A 14,950-nucleotide genomic window follows, 5' to 3' on the forward strand; every position below is an offset into this window, starting at 1 on the left:
AGCGTCAATGTAAAAAAACTTCAGGTTCACTGTTGCATCATGTAGGGAGAACGAGGTAAGAAATGTACATAATTATCGCGTATCACTTACCCAATGTAGCCTATTGAGAGCTGTACTGTGGGAAATCAATGAGTACAAACATTAGCACACATAAAAGGACAAATCTGACTCAGTGACATGTTGTGTGTTTGCTCTGGTATCGGATTTAGGACCTGTGGCTTAATGCATGCCAAATTGATTGTGTTAGTGACATGTCTGATGCAGACTTTCAGCTTTGCTTGTCACCACAAAAAAAAGGTCTCCTGGTAAAGACTATTTTTAAGTCTCCTCTTTACCTACTGAAGGCAACAAACAGCCCCTGTGACTGTTATACTCTTAATTAATAGTTTATTACCACCTGGTATTGTGCATGCTGGCTCACTGTCACTCTACTGGGAAGCTTGCATAGATGAAGCCATCATTTATTTTATTATTTATACCTGTGCTTTTCCTACTGTGACAAGTCAAAATGGCTGCTGTAAAAAGGTCTGTAATTGGATTATTAAAGCAATTTAAAATTTTAAAAACATCAGTGTCTGTGAGTGATTATCACAGTGAGTCTATCAGACAGACAGATAAACAGACTATTCCCACCTGTGGTTTCACCCATTTCCTCAAGATAGGAAAGCCATTTAGAGCAGGTGCGAGTAACAGAAATCCATAAGCATGCACAACGCTTGATTCCCGACAGGATGAAGCATCCCCTACATCCATCTTAATCACCAACTCCCTCAATTTGTTTGAATGTTGTATTCTATCTAAGCAGTTTTGTCGTCTGCGACCTGTTGCCACCACTTATAATAATAAATAGCCTGTAGCCTTGCATATTGCCAACCACAAATATAGGACCAAAGTAGGTAAACACTCCAGTAATTTAGGTAACTAACGCTACATAGGCCTACTGCCAAATGTAACCAAGACACTCAACACTACTTTGAAGAAAGTCTACATTTCAACTCTTTTAAATGTGTTGGGGACTCTCCAGCAAGTGTTCCAGTAAATGAAGAGCATCCTGGAAAGTACAGTTATTCTTAACATACCAATAAAACTGAAAGAGAAATTATGACACTTGGAACAGTTGACAGGGGATTTTGACCACTCCTGTCTTCGTCTGCTCAGTTTCTGTCGGCTTTATCTGCCCAACTGTAACGTGGCAGACAACTGAAGAAGAATTCCAGAAGTCCAGATTCAAAGTATGTATGTAAATCTGAGGTGCGATACAGACGTTTGGTAGGTGAAAGAAAAACACCTGGCTGAAACCACTTCCTGTTTGACAGCTTGTCATCATCACATCATCATGCGCAGCCAGTAAAGACCTACACAGAGCACGCAGCGCACACACACACACACACACACACACACACACACACACACACACACACACACACACACACACACTGTAGAAAGTAATCCCTTAATTGTGCAATTACATGTATACCTTATGAACAAATGTTAATAAAGTAAGGTATGTTTATTTTAATAATTTCTACTACAGCCTTTTATTGAAAAAAGTAATAATTTTCCATCTAAAAATAATAATACAGCAAATAAATTTAAAACTATACTTAGGAGTGCAGTACTTGAGTAAAGATATGTTATTATTCCACCTCTGATACTTACATGTGCCACTACAGTGTGGCCAAAGTTACTATAGCCACAGCTAAAGCCTGCCACTGTATTCTCACTCAATAACTGCATACAGCTGTTCTCCACAGAGGGCCTCTGAAATGCATGCCTGCCATATTCATAACAGTTTACCTGCACACACCCTTTCTGTCTTTGCTTATTCCACTCGTATACATTGTTTTATTGTTGCCTGTTTCCATTCAGCTGAAACGCGACAGAAGACTGGTTTATGTTACAATGATTTCCACTGGCAAAAATAGATCGGTAGATCAAAAAACATTGGCCACAGATCCTCGTCTTTGATGTTTTTGCACCGTTTATGTGTGTGTGTGTGTGTGTGTGTGTGTGTGTGTGTGTGTGTGTGTGTGTGTGTGTGTGTGTGTGTGTGTGTGCTGCTATCCTTGATTGGAGTTTTGGCACTGATTTCAAAGACCTTATCAGATGAAGGTTAGCATTCTGCATGTTTGATGAATAGCCACTCTGAATGCATTATGCTGTTTACGTCCCTGTTCCTGTCAGTGTTACTGGGAGGACTGCTAAGAATCTGTGTGTGTCCAGACTAATAGCACTAATGGCCACTCATGTATTCCAAATACTATGATACTTTAGGTTACCATGTCAGCCACTTCTCACATTCACCACTGGACTGACAGGACAGTTACACATGCTGCGAGCTGTGCAAATGTATTGGGACAATGTCAATAATATTCATCAGAGGCCTGAGTTACAGAGGAAAACACCTCCCTCAGCTGCTGTATATCAACAGCGATGTTCAGTGCATTCCAGGAGTTATTCAGTGATGAAGTGTTTTCTTATGTCCAATTTATTTTTGTGAGTTTTGGGATCTTCTTTATTTTAAATGATCACTTTCACCCCACCTTCTTGTTGGCTATATTGACCCTGTTTGATTGTTTAATCTTGGTGCAGGTACTGCTGGGCAGTAATGCATGCTGGGCAAGAAAATGTGTGTGAAAAAAACAGAGAGAGGAAGAGAGAGAGAGAGTGCCCACTGTAACTCCAATAGTAGATCTAAACACTGACTAAAGCACACAAACAACAGCTGCACAACAGCTGACAGTTTCCCATGCATTGAAAACACACACACACACACACACACACACACACACACACACACACACACACACACACACACGTCCTGCTGCAAGCAGGGGCGTGTTGTACTCATACATATACAGCTCAACACACCTGCCACAACAGAGCACAGCTGTCAAGTGCATCACCCTGTACCCTATATGTAACCTCACTGAGAACAAACAAACACACACACACACACACGCATATGCAGAACCCACTTTTGCACATACAGTATATGAGGAACCACACAGTAACTGGCTGATTGAGCTCCGACACCTGAGCACACATTCGCTCACACAACAGGAATCGACTTGCACGAACCAAACACACACTAAGCTACACACCTTTGGTGCTTACGCAAAGATTGATAAATTACTATGAGACTGAGTAATGAACTGTCGTGGACACTCAAATATTTTGTACTATTTTCAAAACAAAGTAAGACTCTTTACCATTTAAATCCTTGATTTAAAAATGACAATGTATGAAAATGCAGCTATGAATGAAATTATTTATATGGATTAAATTAATGGTATGGCCTCCTTCAGGACATCTACTGTATGTTTTATTAATAACACACAGAAGGAACGGTGCTCAAGGGGAATGCTAATAGGCTTTCACTCTCTCTCTCTCTCTCACACACACACACTCTCTCTCTCTCTCTCTCTCTCTCTCTCTCTCTCTCTCTCTCTCTCTCTCTCACACTCACACTCACACTCACACTCACACACACACACACACACACACACACACACACACACACACACACACACACACACACACACACACACAATGTCAGATTCATGCCACACTGTAACTAAACCTCAGCTCCTCCTACTCTGCCGCGTGTATTCACCGCTAAAGGTGGCCGAGCTCTTTGGAGAGAATATCAAAAATGTATGTGTTCACACAGAAAAAAGCAACAGACAGACTGGACAAGAGAAAAGGAGAACGTAACAAGAGGGCAGAACATTTCATAACCCATAAATAAGTGATGTGCCACACTCTGCATTTCCCCCTCCCCTCTCTAACCATTCCTCCCTTTCTCCTCTCCTCCCTCTAAGCCCTCCACCCCGCCCCTCAGCTCGCTCCATCTATCTCACCGTCTAGCTGGGGGGAGGGGAATGATGAAAGGAGTATGAGTGACAGATAAGTAGATGACTATGCTGTCCCAGCCCTCATTAAAACTCTTCGCTTATATCCTCCTCCTCCTCCTCCGCGTCGAGCCCCGGAAAATTATACCCCGGGAGACGAAGAGGTGAGGGGAGGGAGGTGCTGCTCATCAGTTATTCCTGTTTTCTGACCTAACTTGACAATGAGCACCAATAACGAGACAAAGAGGGACGAGACAGAGATTCTGCCAGAGACCAGGATGTTGACAAGGAAGTGAACTGTCCTAAATTGGCAGATAATGGGCCTTCTGTGGCCTGGCCTGTAACAAATCATTGTCCAAACCTCCTCCACCGTGTTCTGAGATTCCTCTGAATGCAGTATTTCTCAAACATGTGGTCACCCAGTGTCTTCTTTTCCCCTCATTTACAAGTCTTTGAGCCTATGAATAGCTTGTGGGTGAGCTGCAGGGTGGGATGCACTACAATAACGGCTTTTCTTATATTTTTACAGGAGGCTGACATTTCAACTGTAACCCAGAGTTAAACTGTAAAACCTCTTAACCTAAACAAATCACACAATGTGCGTCTCAGTTTAATCTGACCTCTGTGTCACTGTTTAAAGTTTACACTATAACCATGGATAAAAGCCCACAAGATTACATTAAACTGTGTGAACCCATGCTTAAAATACAACAAAAGGTTAAGTAATATGCTTGTTTATTTTATATTTTCCACTGATTTTGGTTTATTCATAATCTTGTATAAAAATTCATGAAAAACCTGACAAGCATTTGAAGTCCAGTGTGTTTCTAAAGCCACATGGACTTTGGAGTGCATGGAGAGGCTCCCTGCATGCTTTCAGCCGCAAACAGGAAATAATCAAGAGCTAGGAACTTGCAAGTACAATAAGAGCGTTAACAGTCTTTTTAGGCACTGAAGTCTCTGGAGTCCCATGTCAGGACTCATGATGAAGGATATGTTATTTATTTTGTTCACTGCCTGAAAGGATTTAAGACTACATTATTCACATTAGCACTTCCAGTCGAATTGAAACGGAAAATAAATAAAATACAAACTTGTTGTCAAATTACAGCATGACTACTGCCACTGTGATTCAAGAAGTAAACCGGGCTACCAACATTAACAGGGCATGGTTTCCCAAAATGGGGTCGAGTAAATGTCAAAATAATCTAACCACGATGGCGGGTTGGAGACACAAATTGATAACATATCTCTCCAAAATGGAAAGTAACAAAAAGCAAACATGGATATTGATGATAATTCTGATTTCATGAGAAGGGAACAAATGCTGATTGTGGTTTATTACTTGGTCCCATAATGCTTGGTTGAAGACTGGCCATACAGCCCGTAGAAGTCAGGGTGCCTGGCTGTCTGTGAGGCTTCCATCATTCCCCTCATGGGAAAATGCTGCAGCGGCTGGCTTGTAGGTAGCGGGGCATGTGGGGGAAACTCCTGAGAGGTCATGGAGGGGAAGGAGTCCGATGCTGGGTACGGAGGCCGGGCGCGAGCAGCGGGGGCCCTGGAGCAGCAGCAGTTATTCAGAGTGCACATCAGTACTTTCCTCCCTTCGTACATGGCTTGTTGCGAGGCACCTCCACTGGGGAAATGGGAGGGGGTGAATATGGTCCCTGAGTGGTGGCTACTGGACCCTAGACCCACCATGTGATGGGCTGCAGTGCCAAGGAGTCGGCCATGGCCGGGACCAACGTGGGGATTCTGGGAGAGGCCTTCAGAGGAATACATGGATGAGGCATGATGGGTCTGATCAGCCAGGAAGGTTTTTTTGCTGCTGTAGAGCAATGGCGGAGGATCCTGGGAGGTGGAGTTTGTTGTGTTACTCTCCAGGAAAGCCATGCCATATTTCCTCTTCTGTAGTCCTGAACCCGTCCCCATGTGAGAGCCAGCAGAGCTGCTGTGAGACTGGACAATCTCAAGAATGGGCGCCTCATTGAACGGTTCTGAGAATGGCAAAAACAAAACAATAGTTCATTCTGACTATACTATATCCCAAAGATTGATCATTTAAATACACTTCTCCCTCATCTCTAGTTACTCGTTCCAATTTTTTCTTACCTTCCAGCATTTTTCGTATGTTCTTTTCTCTTGTTGAAAGTTCAGACAGCAAATGATGAGAATTGAGCTGGCCCACTCGGAGTGGAGGGATGGTACTACTCAGGTGCGTGTTTGACCTAAAAAAAAAAAAGAGACACATAATATACTGTGGACCAGATTCAGTAAGCCGTTTGCACCGTTGCTTGAGATGCATTCTGCACCTTGAGGCTTGCGTTTTACTTGACTGGAAGACTGGAAACATACTTTGCTTGTCAAATGACGTATACCTACATGCATCAGTGAAGATTGAATACACATTGTGGGTAGGATTAAATGAATAATAACAATAAAGAAAAAAACTGTGGTTGATTGCATATTCCTCTGTATTTACTAGGGCCCTCAGAATAGATACAGCTATATGAAAAATGAATTGTGGTTGGAAAGAGAATATTTGTCTATCCAATGTTCTAACCTCAATGATAGCAGAATGAGGGTCAGTGCACCAAAAGAAATGTGCACGAAAGCATCACTGGTTTAGTTAAAGAAAGGAACAGCTTCTCAACCAAACACATTACTACAACAACAAATACAATCACGTAGCAGTCAAGTGACATGGAATAGAAGTAGAATGCTCACCTGTCCATTAGCAGCTGATACGGTTTTGTGTTCTGAAAAAGACAATAAGATGCACCGGTCATTCAGACCCACCACCTGCCTTCAACAAACAGCTACTTTTTTACTTTTTTATTATATTCTTGAGTATGGATGAGATTATTTGATATGCTGCTAAACAGAAAAGACTGTTCAGACAAAGTTCCGTTGTAGAACATGCAATGACAAATAAAGAAATCTAATCTAATCTAATCTATAGGAGAACACATTCATTGGTGTGTGACAGTGACATTGTTTTTGTGTTCTTGAGAGCAGAACATTTGATTCTGTGGATACAAACACTGTAAAACATTTTTCAGTAGGTGTGTGTGTTTTGTGCGTTTGTGTGGCTGTACAGACATGAGCGCTATTCGTACCTTCATGAAGTTAATGCCGTCTGCTCTTTTGAAGAACGTTTGTACGGAGCTCAGGAGCTTTTCTGCTTCCTGGCGCTTCTCGTTGAGCTGCAAAACCTGCTGGGAGTTTTTCCTCACATACGTGGTGTAGGTGCTCTCCAGCATCTGCATGGTTTCAGCCTGGTTGGCTTCTAGCAGCGCATGCATCCTCTGATACTGGGCTCTCGCTCGCTCCTTCAGTTCAGACACTGCGTCCTGTGGAGGATGGGGGGACATGTTGATCTGCAAACACATACACTTGCACCAAATATAGAGCACGCCACCTCTTTTACATGTCAAATTGAATTTACTAGCAATGGTTGAATAATAAAAAAAATACTCAAAGGGCATCACTTTTGATTTCACCATTCTCTCTCTAATCTGTCCCGTATGAATCCCCCGAAAGTGCAAAATTAAATGCAAACTTTTACATGCAACTTTGCCTTTTTACCAATTATGTCTTCAATGTCTTAACATAAGGGTCTACAGTATACTACATACATTACAATTAATACCATTCAGCAACAAAAAAAAGCTTCAATACACAGGAATTAATTGATGTGTTTAGTTATTGTAGGTTCAAATATTTTTTCCTTCTTACTTCATTTTGTGAAATCGGTGCTTTTTGAAGCGGAAAAGTCATTTGCAAAATGCATTTTCCACCCCGAAGCACCAGCCATTCAAAGCTGGAGATAAATTACATTTTCTCTTCATTTTTGCAACAGTGAACAAAGGTACAGAGTCGTTTCATTACAGCAGCGTGTGGACGAAAATTATAGCACCAAACCCACACAATGACAAAGAACCGAGGACTGCGTACTGATAATGTTCTCCGTAAGTACATGAAATGTGTGCGCCGTGCTGTACCTTCATCAGCGTCTTGTCTGACTCCAGCTTGGTCAGCTGCTCATCGATGTTCTGAACACGACCATCCAGTCTGCCTTGCTGCCTCATCAGCATGGCCTGTTGAGAGGTGACATACAAGAAGATGGATTAGACAGATGAACCACAACAGGAAACACCAAAAATATAAAATACTAACTCTTTTTTGTTCCTCTGGCTGCTATTCACGAGTCACAAAGACAATCTCCACATTTGTCAATGAGGAAAGCACCAGAAAATGCAAACGCAATTGCACAAATCCATCTCTGATTTCATCTCTGTTTGTCCCTGCTACATCAAGTGGAGTCCATTGTTGGGGCCAGCCTACTTCCTGCATGGACTCAGCTAGAGTGCAAAAAGAGCCAAAGGCCAGTCAAAGAGCCGGTAAACATAATCCTTCTCCATTTACCGCAGGAGATGGAAATCAATCTACTGTCACAGGCTGACAGCTAACTAGGAACAGGGGGGAGGGCAGGTACGCTTTTTAATGAACTGCTTCTGCATGGGAAAAGCACCATGCCCAAATAAGTGAAGACCTGCTGTCATGGCAACAAAGCCTTGTGTATGTATTTATATGTGAAAGCTAATGTGTATGTGAGGGAGCAGAAAGCGGTGGGTGTCTCACTACCCCTCTCTGCTTTCTCATTTTGCCACATGCATTGCTCCCATTGTGTGCACTGGCCCTCTGTGTCAGTGACAGATTGTCATGTCTGTGTGCATAATGCCGAGGTCGGCTCTCTCTCCCTCCGCATGAGTGTGCATGGGAGAAAGGAAGGGAACGGGAGGGAAAAAGTGCTATTGGGCTCCGCTTGCACATGCCAAGAATGGACAGAAAGAAAGTGAGAAAGACATACAAAAAGGAGGGTGAAACCAACAGAGGGAAAGTTTGAATCAAAAAAGAGCGATAGGGAGAGTGAGGACATTCCTGCGGTCTCTAGTGAGCGAGTTTCAGGGTAGCTACGTTGTGGTATCACAGCAACAGCCCTCTTCAGCTGCTTACAACACTCATGGAGTCTTATGTACAACAACTGGCTGGCAACTATACTAAACCAGAGAGAACACTTGCAACAGTCCCTCTAGTTTCTAAAACAAAAATACTCTAAATTACATTAAATACTAGCCAACATGTAATAGTTTGCATATTCCCTATTTTCACCTGGGTAACAGCAGAAAGATTTCAGTCTCTTCCAGTTCACATGGTTCACAATTTTAGGTAACTTTGAATGTGACAAGGACTTTGTCTATTGACAAATGATGCACTAACAAGTGAAAAACCACATGAACGGATTCTTTTGGGCCGCTCTAGCTAGGTTCCCACTACCCGACTTGGTGTCTTGTGATCGGATGTCTTGAAAGTTGTTGTGATTTTTTACACTGTATAACTGACCGGCAACACACTACAAGATCTTTCACCAGGAGGAATCCCAGATGAGGTCTCCAAACTAAGACAAAACAAAACACGCGAGAAGTGACACGGGCGTAGCCATGCTGGTTGATGTTCACATAGTAGCCTGTTTGCACATGTCTTTACTATTCACCCGGTGTAGATCAGTCCCTGTGTTAAACGTTACGTTTATTCATCCGACACCCTAGGTGCAACAACAACTGACAATGCAACACAAAGGAATGCTACAGGCGAGGCAACCCCTCCGCCAGGTTTCCCCTAAACCCGTTTCCTGCACTCTCATTGGCTGTAGCTCCCGCTCACACACATGGCGCTCAATCGCCAATGTGCGAGCGCAAAGCAAACGCGGATTTGTCTCTGATCTGGGGATTTTGTCTTTGGTCTGGGAACAAAAAAAATCAGGACTACAGTTATGTAGTGTGAACTAGGCATTAGGGACAGCCAAACAACCTGTAAACACAACACTGACATTTTTTTACTTTAAAGAATTGTTGCCGAATGTGTTAGCAAGCAGTAGCCTAATCACACATCCAGGAGGATCAGACCAACATTCAAATAATATGGCCACCCAATAAATGTAGGTCCAATACTCATTCTCCTTTTAGCACCGTTTTGGTCTCCACCAATCCCGATCAGCTAAATGCTCCCTTAACATTAGCTAGTCACTGGCTGAGGGTCCAACTTCTGAATTCATGGTATTACTTTCTGCCTACAATCCCACAATGCAATGCTTCGTCAGTAAACGATTGAGTGTCGTTTATAACGAGAGTAGTGAATAAGTGACACCTCCTCTAACTGTGTTAGTTAACTTTGATGTTGGCTAGTCGCTAAGCTTCAAGTCCACTATTTGCATCCCTGTAGCAGTGTTGACCGTCAGCATTAAAGGAGGTCTCACTGGAAAAATAAAAGGACGCATTTTACTTTATGGTAAAAAGGCCAACACGGTGTGAGCACAAGAGATGGGGACCAACCTGAGATGTTAAAGCAAGCCCAAAATCATAAAATTATCAATTATATTTATTATATGTTATACAGGTGCTGGGGCAACAAGCCTGCCTTTAGGTAACCGCGTGTTGTTACATTTTTACTTTGGAGGAAGTTCATTGATATCTACACCTCTAAAAGAAACTACTCTTAATTCTACATTTTCTGGAACATATAACCCAGTGGAGTTTTTGACCACTGACTGCACTTCAGAGCAATGTTAAGATGAGCAGTTCCTTATATTGTTTCTATCACATGTTCCATCGGCATGAGGGCTGGCTGAGCAAGTTATGTTTGATGAATGGTTGGCCATTTCACCACAGCACATCCCGTTCTACTTAATCGATCAATGATGAGGACACACAACAAGCACAGGGGCGAGGTGGTAAGTTGGTGGAGCTTATCTTTGTTCAAAAACAAAAGCAGCAATTTGTTTTCATACATAGGAATTAATTGTGTTTGTCAAGCCTTAACGATACACACAAGTAGACAGCCTTTAGTTTTGCTAAGTAGCTACCGTTAGCAGCTTAAGTTTAATGCAATTACTTTTGTGCACCTAAAGGGGCGGTGACATGGGTATCATCTTATTGAAAAGTGTGTGTGGTCCCTTATCATGTGTCACACACTCATGACACATCCCAAACCTGTACTACGTTTCCACACCACATCTTGCTCATACAGTCAGTTTAAGGTTAAGAGTCCTCTTCAAACAACCGAATCTGCCCTTTAAACTCACATGCCACTTAGTTCCTTGGCTGCGTTTCTTGTCTCATCCAGTTTTTCATGTATTGTGTGCGCACTACTTTTCAAACGGCACACTTGTATGAATAAAGTGACAGCTTTTCTGTGCCTGGATGCTTCTAGTCAACAACCATGTCTTCCTCATTTTGCCATGTTTCCTCCAATTCCCTTTTTTTTTGGTCTTGTGTGCTTGAAATAGCACAAGGGGACAGGAGGGAACTGTCTGGTGGCTGGTCTCTGTAGCAGTGTGAAAGTCTACCTTTATCAAGATTAAATCCACCAATGATCACTTTCCCCACTGTCCTATTTAGGCATCCAGACACCCGCGGGTTGCCAGGAAGCTCATGTTTAAATGAAGAGCCTCGGGCTCAATGAACAGAGAGCCTCTTTCACAATCGACTGACGACTATTCCCCACGTCTGATGTCAATGGACTGCCCTCAGCATTCTGGGTAACTGACTCACTCCAGCCCAGATACAAGAAACTGCAGACGGAAGAGCTTCCATGAGCGATGGTTTCCTGCTGTGGTGCCGGAGAAAACCAAGGTGAGGCTGAGTGGGAGGGCTCCACCTCCGTCTGTCCCAGGGCCGACATTACTATTATATTACTCTTCCTTTCTCGTCTCCAAATTACCAGCGAGCCTTGCAAAAGGTTACTGTAAAAGTCTCCATGGAGAGCCAAAGATATGAACATAGCTACATTGGTTTTTTCCCTTTTTTGTTTATCCCAAAAGCAACAAGAGTGCTGCCAGGGGAATTTAAAATCCTTTTACCAAAATAGACCACAGCTCTGTCAAGGAGAACGACCTCTTAGTAAGAGCTGAAGAGAAGCCACTTTGGCCTCGAATTACTTGAAGAAATGGACAAGAAGCCTAACTCCACATTTATCAGTATGAGAGTGCACTCTGTGACTAAAGGCCCAAGCATGGACCGTGTTCATCTGAGAAGAGACAGGAACTCCGACTCCTGGATATCTCCATTTACCCTGCGAACATACAGTTGTCAAAGAACAGAACGATATGTATGTGTGTGTGTGTGTGTGTGTGTGTGTGTGTGTGTGTGTGTGTGTGTGTGTGTGTGTGTGTGTGTGTGTGTGTAGCGACAGCAGCTGTGGAAAGGGCTGAACAGACATCTTTTGTCCCAATTATAGCTCCGGAGCAACAGTTTTCACCAAATATTTCGAAACGATTTAGAACTTTGTGAGCCACACACACCGGAAAGAAGTGCGTCTGTAACTTTCCCAACTGGAATAACACAATCACCAAACATATTAAGGCCGCAACATGGCAGATGCTAAAACTAATCCGATTCTCACTTCCGCCCCTTCGCCGACAGAGAAGAAACAGAAGAAATGTGTATGAGGCAGAGTGGGTGGCTGTGTTTTTTTACACCTTGCCACTTACATTAGACTTGTGAAAAGAGAGTGAACTGAAATGATGTATTGAACTAAAAGGAAAATACAGGAGTGGACGCAGCCATGACACCCTGGCCTTATGTGAGACACCGCATTCCTCCTTGCATCCTGAGGTCAACCCCTGCCAAGGCAGTTTATTATTCACATGCCGTCAGTCATATTTAAACTCATATTGTTGAATTCCTCTTTCCCTTCCCTTCTTTTCTACCTTTGTCTCCCTGAAAACGCCCACCTCCTGCTGACCAATGGCTGAAATGCAAAGTTATAAACTTGCTGACTTGAGAAAACTCGCACACTACCCGCATTTTCTTCTCAAAAACAGTACGTCAGTTAATCCATCCGCCTCTATAGCCGTACTAGTATGCAGCTCCCCCCCTGAACAAGTCCTGAAACTGATTGGGGAAGCTAACATAACAACTACAGGAGGATCCACCCCCGCTGCACAGGGGTCATCATTTCCGGTGGATGCAGATTGCATCACAGCACTTACCCGAGGGCACAGGGCGGCTAATGTGAAGGCGTGGCAGTGTGGAATGGGTGGTTTGATCAAGGTTAAAAGCTGTGTGGGACGTATGCCTGCATGTGTGTGCATGTGTGTGCGTGTGTGTGTGTGTGTGTGTGTGTGTGTGTGTGTGTGTGTGTGTGTGTGTGTGTGTGTGTGTGCTATTATCTACCCCGAGGGGTCGGCTTTCACCTGTCCGGTCCTCTCACATCAGATAAGAATAAAAGGAAGAGGCAAAGAGAAAAGGACTGATTAACTGAAAGAAGGGTCTGCTTCCTTGAAATTAAAATCCATGGAAGAAAGTGCTTCTATCAAAATCTTTTGACTGTCACCTGCCTGTCAGCGGATAGTTTCAAGCGAAGTGCAGAGAGAGTATGTGTGGGAGCAATTTATGTACCTGCATTTGTATGCGTTGCGTGTCCACATCGCACACTGTGTGTCTTTGGTTAGTGCAGTGAGAGATGCAGCAGAACGGACACAGAGCCACCTGCTCCTCCTCACAGTGGAGCAGCCTGTACTCCTCATGACTGGGACAGGTCCAAGCGCTCAGCTCCTCGGCGTCGACTAGCAGGTGTCCCGGGGCCGCACACGGCTGCTGGAGGTGCGTCTGGATGTGAGTTTGGCAGCAGGGCTCCTTGCAGCGCAGGCAGACTTTCCGCACGGGCAGCGGGGGCCCTCGTCTGCAGAGGACACAGTGCAGCACGGCGGGGACTTTGTCGGTGTTCAGTGCATTGAAGCGCTTCACTATGTTGGCGAGCTTGAAGTTCTTCTCCAGCGTGGGCTTCTGCTCGTAGTCGTGGTTACACTCGGGACAGCGGACCGCGGCGCTGTCTTTGGCCCAGGCCTCAGAGATGCAGCCCTTGCAGAAGTTGTGCTTGCACGGCAGCTGGATGGGCTCGTCGAAAACATTCAGGCAGATGGGACACAGAAGCTCCTCTTCGAAGCAGTTTTTCCAACTTTCATCCATGACTTCAGCTGGATCCAAACCGCTGATGTGTGGACTGAAAAGAGCAAGACTGAGAATTAATTTTTAAATATGTATTACTGGGCGTCTTATCTATAAACACATTAAATAAATACCCTTATTCAAATTAAGCCTACCACAAACTTATTTCTACTTGAATTACGTCTCGTCCAAAATGGCAAAGAACGATGTGGGCCGAGCACCAACAGCAGAAATTATTTTGGGGTTAAATGCGCATGAGGAGTAACAGTAGCCTCCAACAATGAGCAAACGGAGCTTTAGCAGGCGACGACTGACTTACAAGAAACAGGTCAGATGAAGTCAAGTGTCCAACGAAGTGCGACCACAGTGAAACTTCGACAACACATCTCAAAACAGTTGTCACAGTCAAACAATTACGTACAACGACAATGAAACAATCGGCTCGTGAACTCTCGTTTGGAGAATTCGCGACAGGACGGTACAAGCTGTAGCGTTTGGAAAGCAAGTGACAACTTGCTACAGAATAACACGGGAAAAAGGACTGATACAATGTCACTGGCTCCACTGACATTTTGTTTTCACGCGAAGACGCTCTTTCCTATCGTCAGCAAAGCGCTACGGTAGTCTAACGAGACGTGTTAGATGTGTAATTGTAGAATTAAAGCAACGTTACCAACTATTTATTCCCCATGTCGTCGGCAGACTCCGGTGCACCTATAACGCCGAGCTTCGCATCCAGCCCGCGGTGAGATCGAGCTCCTCCGGGTAAGATTCCAGCCGTGTGTCCGACGTACCCGCTCCACGCCGGGGGTTTGAGACGATGTTTATCCGGCTGGTTTTGCTTTCCCGTCAACTCTTTTGACTAATATTTAATGGTAAGTGCGTGCAGACGGTGACTCGTCGGTATGGAGCTCAGTGCTTCCACACCGACTGCCCCCCCTCCTCCTCCTCCTCCGACAACGTGACCCGTCACAGAGCCGACACAGAGACGGGGAGGAGCCGAGAGGAGGAAGGCAGAGGGAACGAGGCCACAGCAAACTCTACCGGAGAGACTGGAAATGAGCAGGAGACATTTGTGTGACCCGT

General features: G+C 44.1%; 1 protein-coding gene across 1 annotated transcript; it reads right to left on the reverse strand.

Moving 5' to 3' along the window:
- Window positions 1–4,572: 4,572 nt before the first annotated feature.
- Window positions 4,573–14,827, reverse strand: trim8a (tripartite motif containing 8a). Its single transcript, XM_068722918.1, has 7 exons — window positions 14,538–14,827; window positions 13,316–13,919; window positions 7,859–7,954; window positions 6,974–7,207; window positions 6,582–6,613; window positions 5,967–6,082; window positions 4,573–5,851 (listed from the first exon to the last, which is right to left on the reverse strand). The coding sequence occupies exons 2-7, from the start codon at window positions 13,883–13,885 to the stop codon at window positions 5,196–5,198; spliced, it is 1,704 nt and encodes a 567-aa protein (XP_068579019.1). The 5' UTR covers window positions 13,886–13,919; window positions 14,538–14,827; the 3' UTR covers window positions 4,573–5,195.
- Window positions 14,828–14,950: the final 123 nt, after the last annotated feature.

Source organism: Cebidichthys violaceus, unplaced genomic scaffold (assembly GCF_023349555.1).
Source record: "Cebidichthys violaceus isolate CVI_PGR_0920_01 unplaced genomic scaffold, fCebVio1.0.p SCAF_10, whole genome shotgun sequence".
In the NCBI taxonomy this organism is placed as follows: Eukaryota; Metazoa; Chordata; class Actinopteri; order Perciformes; family Stichaeidae; genus Cebidichthys; species Cebidichthys violaceus.